At 38.8% G+C, this 10,539-nt stretch overlaps 1 protein-coding gene across 1 annotated transcript; it reads right to left on the bottom strand.

Moving 5' to 3' along the window:
* Positions 1–8,144: 8,144 nt before the first annotated feature.
* Positions 8,145–10,205, bottom strand: LOC126243491 (mid1-interacting protein 1-like). The gene is made up of 2 exons (XM_049948167.1): positions 10,048–10,205; positions 8,145–9,784 (listed from the first exon to the last, which is right to left on the bottom strand). Exons 1-2 carry the CDS (start codon positions 10,107–10,109, stop codon positions 9,178–9,180), a joined length of 669 nt encoding a protein of 222 aa, XP_049804124.1. The 5' UTR covers positions 10,110–10,205; the 3' UTR covers positions 8,145–9,177.
* Between the last annotated feature and the right edge of the window lie 334 nt (positions 10,206–10,539).

Here is a 10,539-nt window from a genome sequence, read left to right as displayed (position 1 = left end):
CTACATGCTGAAAATTTTGAAAAAAATGATGGTACGCTTGAATTTTAAGATTTTTTTCCATTTTTTACACTCGCTTTTACGTCTGACACTGTTTTGTTTATGAGTAAAATTCCAATCTGCGAAATGGTTTGGTATCCTCGAAAAATTGCGGGGACTCCAATAACCGAGCGGGACAAATCACTTTATACATAAGAGGAAGGCAGAGTGCGTGCCACTGCGATGAGATCATGGCGGGTAAGGTACTGTGGTGCTCACACCATCTTCCCCATTGCTGGACTTCTTATCACCTTCACACTCGCTTTCAGTGAATACTGTTGTTGTTGTTGTTGTGATCTTCAGTCCTGAGACTTGTTTGATGCAGCTCTCCATGCTACTCTATCCTGTGCAAGCTTCTTCATCTTCCAGTACCTACTGCAGCCTGCATCCTTCTGAATCTGCTTAGTGTATTCATCTCTTGGTCTCCCTCTACGATTTTTACCCTCCAGTACTAAACTGGTGATCCCATGATGCCTCAGAACATGTCCTACCAACCGGTCCCTTCTTCTTGTCAAGTTGTGCCACAAACTCCTCTTCTCCCCAATTCTATTCAATACCACCTCGTTTGTTATTTGATCTACCCATCTAATCTTCAGCATTCTTCTGTAGCACCACATTTCGAAGACTTCTATTCTCTTCTTGTCCAAACTATTTATCGTCCATGTTTCACTTCCATGCACGGCTACACTCCATACAAATACTTTCAGAAACGACTTCCTGACACTTAACTCTATACTCGATGTTAACAAATTTTTCTTCTTCAGAAACGCTTTCCTTGCCATTGCCAGTCTACATTTTATATCCTCTCTACTTCGACCACCATCAGTTATTTTGCTTCCCAAATAGCAAAACTCCTTTACTACTTTAAGTGTCCCATTTCCTAGTCAAATTCCCTCAGCATCACCCGACTTAATTCGACTACATTCCATTATCGTGAATACTGTATAATTCTTAAAATTAATAAAAGTTACGTGAAGTTCAGTACCAAATGTGTTTTCACTTCTAAATAAAATTTGTGAGCACTCAACTCTGGAGTTAACTTTTTACCTGATCAGAGATAAGAATGAAAATCATCACTCTTTGCTTTCATTCAATGTAATTTCAATTCACCACCCCGAGTACTGATGAAGGTAATCACCCATTCAGGAACTACAAGTCGTTGTGGACTTCTTTTAGAAACATGGGAGAGTTTTTCTTTCAAACATGTTCCTACACGGATACTGATCGAGGTGACGTAGTGGGTAAGTGATGGACTCGCATTCGGGAGCATGGCGTTTGAAATTTTCGTTCGACCCTGCAGGTTTACATTTTCCGCATGTTTGGTGTCCTTTCCGTCGTTTCTCAATATCGCTTAAGGGAAACGAGAATTAGAAAGCTCGTGCCACATCTCTGATGTCCTCGTCGTCCAGGTGCGGTTAAACCCGTACCTGTCTTCCTGCCTCCTACAACTTATCACTTAAGGAAACACAGATCATGCGGTAATGGCTGAAAGATAATGTCTTAGCCCCTGTGCGGGAAGCACGTCAGACCTATGACGCTCTCTCTGTCTCTCCGGCCGCTGCCTGTTTTAAATACGTAGGCTACTGTGTCGTCACCCGCGTCTCCTTGAGAATGTAGGCGGTGCGCCAAGTCAGCACGCGTGTCCTTAAGTCAAGCCCCGTGCCGCTGTCCGGAGCTCAGCCACCTATGGCGCCATACAGCAGCAGTCTGGAGGTGTGCGTATTGTACGGATACCGCTCTCTCAGTTTATAAACGGCGTCCCTCCTCCTTCATAAATCAATAGGGCTCCTAACTGTTTGCACGAAGGTGAGTGAGCTTCGTTCATAAAGTTCCACGCAAAATTCTTTAGCGGTAGGCCTAACCTGAATCGAACGCACACTCTTCGTGTTAGTCGGACACACACACTGACGACTTGCCTGAGAAAATTGACCAAACTCAACCAACGGTTTTCTTCGTAGCATGCTTAGAGAGAAAAACGCTCTCCTAGTTTACCGTGTTTAGACACGCATAACCTAAATTACACGAAAGGAAAGATATTACGTACTGACAAAATATTTGACCTATACCAGTAATCTTTTTTATCAGTTATTTGTTTGGGTACAAAAACTCACTACATATAACGCAAGTATCATGGGCGTACCCAGCGAGGGGTAGGGAGGGGGGGGGGCAGCTGCCGCCCCCCCCCCCCTTCCGCCCGCTTAGAAGATATTCGAACTTGTTCGCGCAGATCCGGGAGTAATTTTTTCGTCTTCGGCACGTTACTGTCGGCAGGGAAGTTTATAGAAATAATAAATTTAACGATAAGCGATTACAACTAACGCTAACTGTAGATTAATAGCAGTTGACGTGCAGGTTATGACAAGCAGTAGATGGCGAGACATTTAGTGCAAGTGATTTATAAAATAATTTTTAGAACGTTCCACAAAACTGGCCATCACCGAAAAAGCTACCGGGCACTTCAGTAAAAGCCCCATTAGGGCTGCCTGAAGCCCTTGCTCACTTGCATAATTTAATGAGTCCATTTTCTGGGTTGTTACTAAGTGACGAAGAAAGATTATTTACCAAGAAATTATCGGCGGCTAGAGTGCTGGTGGAACGCACGTTCGGATTTTTGACGAGCAAGTTGCATATTCTCCCAAAGAAAAAAAAAAAACTCCTTTAGAACACGAAGACATTGTTATTCAGTACATCTCCTTCTTTCACAACATATTAATCGATAAAGGTAGACCCAAAATCTCCCTTCAGTTGAGTTTTTACCAGGACATAATCGAAAACACCGCAGAATTGTTTAAAACATTTTATGGATTGGATGATATTGCCGGAGAACTGGAACTATTGTACAATTTGTGGAGGAAACAGAATATAACTGAAGCTAAATTAAACGATATGGAAGTCGTTGACCTGTTTAACGAGACCAATAATTTTTTCCCTAGCATGAAAAAAGCACTAAAAATTTTGAGCACTATTCCATGCACAACAGCGACTATGGAACGATCCTTCAGCACACTTGGAAGAGTGAAGACGTGGCTCAGAAGCACTATGGGAGAAGAAAGGCTCACAGGATTGTGCCTGATGAGCGTACACCGCAATTATGTAAAAGAAAATTGCGAGATGTTAGAGAAGAAAGTAATTGAGAAATTTGCGGCAAATCCTAGAAGATTATTACTGAATTAAAAAGTTTTACTTTTAAACAAGTGCATTCTTATATTTAAAATTTTTATTGAAAGCAGTTTTTCACTAGTTTACTGTTTTATTTAATAAGAAATGCTGCATGTTTTCTCGGATTGTAGGCAAGTGCATTCTTGTACTTAAAATGTTTATTAAAAGCAGTTTTTCACTGGTTTACTGTTTTATTTAATAAGAAGTGCTGTATGTTGTCTCGAGTCCTTGTTTCCTGAGACTAGTATGACCTGCCCCCCCGCCCCACTCCCCCTTTTGGTTCACATCCTGGGTACGGCCTTGGCAAGTATTGCAAACTACGGCCAGCATAGCCACAATAATGAACGTTATTAGATTGTTTCAGCTTGTTGAGGAGAATCGATGAAGCAACTGCAATCTTGCTGTAAGCTGAAATCGAGAGCCCATACAAAACGTGGTAGCAAAGCGGGGGAGGGGGTTTCGAGTTCTGAAGTATTTTTAATATTCTGCAAGACGAATGGCGACTTGTAAGTAGCCATAAAAAAGTTTCAGTTCCGACCTTGTTAAAAATCTGCGTAATAAGGACTTTTAAATCATTTTGTTGAAAGAAAACCACCTGAATACACATTTTTTCATTTCCTTGCCCCCCCCCCCTCCCCTTCCCTTTCCGTGGCTATGAGCGCGCTTGATCAACAAAATATCTCCCAGTTCTGTGTTAATTAGATCACATTATCATTGGAGAATAAACGATTACATTGAGTTACGTTCAAACCCCCGTCGAAGATCCTAGTCCCTCGTAATCACTCCAACAGAACAGTCTCATTATTTTTATAAGTGCACGCTGGAAATACACACATGCCCTTGTCAAGAACCCAAATATTAACTCGTTTCTTTAAATAAAAAAAAAATTGTAACAAATGCAAACAAAGCAGTGTGTGTGTTACGCAGGAAAAAAAAGACGCTATAAAAGGGGGGAAGCAACCGTGAAGTCATTGTCGTGCATACTCGGAATTCGTGAAACAAATTTCACCTCTATAAGAAGAGCACGTCGCAGCGAAAAATTTAATACAAGCTTTCCAAATTTCAGACTACACCTGACTGGAAGTGACCATTTCACAAATACTAATGTACTGTAATGTTGTTTCAGATGAACAAAAATAAGTTGGTGGAATCTAAGAGTGTCATTTATGGCTGTACTCTTAATGAAATGTTATGTATAAAACTCATGGAGCCATTGATAAACTAATCAAGAGGCTCAGTTCATGCCTTTTTCCATCTGCAAATATCTCTCATTGTGCAAAGTCAAGAACAGAGGCGCTGACTTAATCTGCAGGCTTTCCCTCTCTTCAGTCCTTAAACTAAGTAACGTATCCATTCTGCAAACGTAATCAATACACATGTTGGGTACAGCAAATAACAAAATCTTGCAGAGACATAGGCTGAGACCAACCTACTGGATCTCCTTTACCCTCCGTAACCTCTCTTTACTTATTGCTTGTAACACAACACCACCACTATTACTAACCTTTGGTAAAGAATCACCACCTTTCCACCAGTTAATAAACATATCCACCTGCTTAAAACTTGGCCTATTCCTTGATATTCGAGGCAGTTGTAGATGTATAAACTTTCTGAGGAATTCCTGCTGATTAAATAAATTCAGAAGGCTTCCAAAAGCACTAGTGAACAGCTGCTCGTACCATTAAAGGTCAGACCCTACCTTGCCTAAGTAATGTTCTATGCTACATAAACAGAAAACTGAAAAAAACATGTTTCAATAAAAGTAATAAAAAAGGAATTGTATCTAATGCGGCAATGAGGGCTATATATTTTGCTTATGCTCACTTATTGAAATGTGTTGTAGTATTATGAGAAAACTGTGGAGCTAGTTTGAAATCACTTAGACCATAGAAGAAAATAATTAAACTAGTGGAAGGGATATACCAAGGATTGTCAAGCAATAAACTATTTATAAAAATTAAAATTCTACCACATTCATGTATTTACATAAATGCAATTATTGTAGAAGGAAAAAGAAACAGCATAACCCCCTGTATCACCTGTAATCAATCTTTATACAGTAACCATACATGACAAATAAATGATGCAGAGGTACATTGGACAAAGTCCTGCACTATTACAGAAAGGCATCCCCCATCCTAGCATCAGACTGTATAATGCATTACTCAGATACATAAAAATAATAAAGTACAGGAACAATTCGAAACTCGTAGTCAAGCATTGCTCCTCTAGGCTACAGTAAGGGAATATCTAGAAAAACAAAACTGTAGCACCAATCAGGTTTGTATTTATAAGGTGTGCACATTTCTTCTTGAAAATGTGTGTAACAGTTCAAGAGGTCTGCATAGTAGTAGGAATGGTCCAACACCTTTTGTACATTCTGCAGTTCTGGATACACAGGATCAATAAATAAATAAACATACTCTCTCTAAGATTCGAGACTACGACTTGGAAAGCTGTCACAATCCTTGTGGTTAGTACACTGATGAGAACTTCCTGTCTTCAGAGTTGTATCAAGCTACTACACTGTACACTCTTATCAGTACTGGAAATCGGAATATATATCAGCACTGCCTGCTTGCAGGACAGTCTGGGTTGGTCTTAAGGCTCAAAATTCTGAGCTACTAACACTCAGTCTAGTCTTACTCTTTGGCAGTAGTTCTGGATAAAAACTATGATTCTGTACTCTTGCACAAATACATTTGTGGCTACTGACTAGAATTCTGTACTCCTGTGTAAGGGTATTAAACAGGTTTCCTGCAAGTATAAGGAAATAAATTTGTAGTCCCTGGAAATCAAAAAGAAAATGAAAAGTGTGTCTCTGTCTCTTTACATACCGTCTGATTATCTAGATTCAAATACACAAAAGCTCTACTAGCAACATGGCAAGCAGCAAATCTACCCTTACAGTGTGTTGATAAAGAATTCATCCTCTAAATTTTTTGTTCGTTTACAATTACCAATGCACAAACAAAATAAAGTAATTTAATTGTAAACTTTAACTACTATCCCTTCTCTATAGCTTCCTTCATGAAGGTTTTTACATAATATAATCAAATAAACCTCTCAATTCTGTGATTGTCTCCCCCCCCCCCCCTAAAATAAAAAAAATAATTGTGTGTGTTCATATCCCATTGAAAATAATGCTGTTCACAAAAACATCTTACCTGTAGTGCAGTTAATGAAGAAAAGGCTAATAAAACATTATCTTTGTCACTTGTGTTTATGAAGTGAATGCTGCAGCACCTCCCCTCCCCCCTATGTTTCATATTATTTACAAGCAATGAGGAAGTGTCACAGGAATTTTTAGATTCTATCACCTGCTGTAGTAATTTCATATGTTGCATTGGTAATCTGGTTTATTGTGAAGTAGCATTTATCAACTGTAAATCCAATAAATTTCTTATATGCTCAGCTGATGTAATCACTTAGTTGTCATGCGACGTGCTTGGAGCAATACAAGACTTAGTGCCTGTACGACAGAATTGTATGCTAGTAAAAAAAAAACATAGCTGCCTCTGATCCACCCAAGAACACACCACCACTTGATGCAATGTTTTTATATACAATTACTTGTCTGTTAATGGACTGACTTCAGTGTTGACCACACCTTTTAGCCTACCACTGAAGTTAAAAGAGAAAGAAAATATGGAGGCTCGCTAGTTTACAGCTTCACCACACACACAGCACATGAAGTTATGACATCATTTCAGTCTAACATACAGTTGCTTTCTATATTAATGACACAGCTGTTATTTTTCTCTTAGCACAGATGGCAAGTCATAAAGCTACCACTATAAGGTGGCAAATGCCCTGTACATACTTTCTTTCAACACAACCTACCCCCAACACATGTGCTCCTTAACATCATAAATTAGTGTAATTCAGTAATTTGACAAAATATGCATCTAATGTGGATATTAATTTGACAGCACACAGGTAAAGTAGACAAGTGTTACTATATTCTTACTCCTTGTCCCACACTAAAGGAAAGATCGTAATTCATTCCAGATCACGGCTTAAGACTACAGATGGTAGCTGCACTAAATCAATTCACTGAACAGGTGTTGTCCACATGTCATTCCAGTGTAGTTATTATTGTTGATTTATATTTAATAAAGTACATTTCAAATGTAGTTTTATATAAAAAGGTTTTCTTTGCAAGACAAATGTATTTTGGAATGCACAAATTACCTCAGTGCCATCATAAAATGGACGAGCCACTAAAAATAAGGCAGGATGAACACTAAATAATCTGAACTTCAGTTCAGCAACAAGGGCTTGCTCAAAGGCTAAAACACGTGCACACCCACAAGAGGATAGCTCGTTCTATTAGTCAACTGTTCTACAATGCAACTAGTAGCCCTTAGTTTTATTTTGAAACATTTTAAATCTGTAGCAGTTACTGTACAGCCACTCTCAGTGCAAGATCAAAGACCAAATTGTGTGGCAAAAAGCAATATTTGTAATTATAAGAGAAATTATTTCCTTGTATTCAATTTCAGCTGGCCTCTGTGTCTCGTGTACTTTCCACATATAAAAAATTAACTGTAGAGCTAAATTCATTCATGTCAAAGGACTCAAGAAAATATAAACACCACACAAGCCAGCCAATATACTTTTTCTTCGTCAACTATTGTGCACTAGCATTTTCTATAATTATACCTCACTACTTGACACTCTTAATGAAAGCCATTTGAACTACATACTTATAAATGACACCAAAAACCATCCAATTTCACACACTTACTGTATTTTTAATTTTGTTCTCAAAAAGTCAACAGCCACCTACAACATTTTGCTTGTTTCTCCAAGTATTGTTTTCCTTTTATCAACAGCTGTTGGTGCAACATAGGCCATAAGAAACAAAAATTGTGAAGTTTATACTTGTTACTTTTGCCAGGGAAGTATGTGGAAGGAGCACAGCCATGACAAATAAAAATCGAAAATTTTATCTTTTACATATTATATAGAAATTTATTAGACAAATAAATCTCTTTGAAATGCATTGTGCAGTTCTTGTACAATGAACACGAGGAGAACAAACAAAAATATGTACAACACTCAAGAACATTTTTAACGAATTGTTCTTAACGAGAACAAGACAGCAAAAAATAAATAGAAGCAAATCGAGTTTGTAACCATAAAAACTTGAGATTTGTTGCACCAGATTTTAGGCACTAGACATGAGCAGTTATGACATAAGGCAATGTTTCATTTTTTTCCTTGAATTTTAAAAATGAAGATATGCTAATGAGTATCAAGACCAACTGAAAGTACATTGTTTTCCCGATCACTGCAGTTATTTCAGAATAAATTACACGACCATGAAAACATGATATTAAGTAGATATCCGTGAACATATGGCACATTAATGATAATTTTGAGGACTGCAGCTGAAGCATTTATGAAAAGTAGCTTTTGACAGAAGGAAGAATATGCTGTTACAAGATCACTATGTATTAGGCAGATGCCCTGCATCTAACTTTTCCCTGAAAAATTACTTTGTACATTTGTTTGGAAAGCACGAGCAAGACTGCAGGAAAGGAACAGAAGTAGTTGATTTTTAAACTTATATTTGATAGAACTAAAAATTTGGAATTTCCTAAACCCGTCATTGCTCACAGTACATTTGCAAAACACAGCACATTCGTCACATGAACGCCCACATCCATCCATTCATTCATTATACAATTAGCTGGGAAAAAATCCAGCAAATACTTTCGTACACCATCTGCAGTTTGGTTACTTACAATCGTACATTCTCTCATACAGTCTGTGTACAATACTTCCGAATACCTGTGTCAAGTATTCCAATCATTGCACTGAGCAAACTTTGTGCACTGAACATGACATTGGATATGCAGAAAGCGATAAGTCTTATCACATGAGAATAATTTTAATACCACGGCTTTTCTCTGAATGGAAGTGAACCTGATGGTATAAGGACTTTGGTTTAATGGCTTCAGCCAGCAAGAAGTATCACACGGCACCACCGACGTCATTCTGGTAACGAGTTGTAAGGTAGTTAGCAGCTTCTGTCATCTGCTCGAGGGAACGATATAAGCCGTGCAAATGTCGGCGGAAGTTTGCGGCGACTTCTTGGGAGACGTCTGCTGCTTGCGAATCTTCAATCCCGGAATCGTTTTCGTTTCCATTTTCCGAGTCCGTATCAGATATAGAATTTGAGGAATTTGTAGAAGTCATAGAAGCTGTAGATGGTCTCCGTGCATGCCCCTTAGTAGCTGATGACACTGATGATGACGGCACAGTGATCATCCCCTGGTCCGGCACATCTTCGCTTTGCCCCCACAGTAATTCTCTCTTTACTGAATTAACTGTAGTGTAGAGATTGTAAAGATCGGTGTTCGCCATATCGCGGATGCTCCTCTTGCCCTTTTGATGTTTTTTGGTGTCTACTTCCACAGTATCTCCAGCATCACCAACTTTCAGATCCATTAGTCTGCAGGGAACTAAGATCGTCTCTTCCATTTCTCCCACGGCTTTAACAAATTTTTCTATCACATTCATTATGCTCTGATTGGAAAATGGAGCGTCTTCGTGGCGCCCAATCCTTCTAAGGCAGCTTCTACAAAATTGAAAAAAAAGAAGGCATTTAACATTTGTCCAAGCAATACCGTAAGACGCGAAAGTTAAAAGCGCTAAAATAATTTAAATATTCACTCTAATGCATTGCAGCTTTGATCAAGTTTTCGTGGGGGGTCAGAGAAACTGTATTAAACAATCGCAAGGCAAGGGAAAGCATCCCGTAACGTATAATAAAATTAAAAACTTCAACGCAAGAGAAATTTACACGTCAGAAATGCGACTATTTAATTATAAAGAACTTACCGGTTATCCATTGGTAAAGAAATTGTATCACAGCACGATGTCAAAGAATCACTCAATAACATTCCAGCAAACGAAGCTTGGAATATAAATTTACACGCGAACACAAGCACTCACGTAACCCACTGCAAATGGTCTACTGAGTACACCGCCAACCCGCCTTAAGTAAAGCAGGTCTCCTGTTAGTGGTGGGGGAAAGCTGAAGTCAAGCGCATTCCTTATACGCGTGACTACTGTGACAAATTGTATCACCAGTTGCAATATAAATATCAAGTATGTATTTAGAAAGTTAACTGTACTTTATGGATAACGATTATCAGTTTTTATGTTGCAGTTTGAAACGAAATAATTTCATAAGGCACTGCACTGACTAACGTAGTAGTCAGACCACAATGCCGGCTCGTGGTTGGCTCGTGCCGTAAACGCTGCCAATACCCACGATTGGCGGCAGCTTGTTACGCTTTCGTGCGCGTTCGAGATACGCACAAGGGAAAT

The sequence above is a fragment of the Schistocerca nitens genome, chromosome 1, assembly GCF_023898315.1.
Source record: "Schistocerca nitens isolate TAMUIC-IGC-003100 chromosome 1, iqSchNite1.1, whole genome shotgun sequence".
In the NCBI taxonomy this organism is placed as follows: Eukaryota; Metazoa; Arthropoda; class Insecta; order Orthoptera; family Acrididae; genus Schistocerca; species Schistocerca nitens.
The sequence above is the reverse complement of the archived record's forward strand: the minus strand, read 5'-3'. Positions and strand labels throughout refer to the sequence as shown.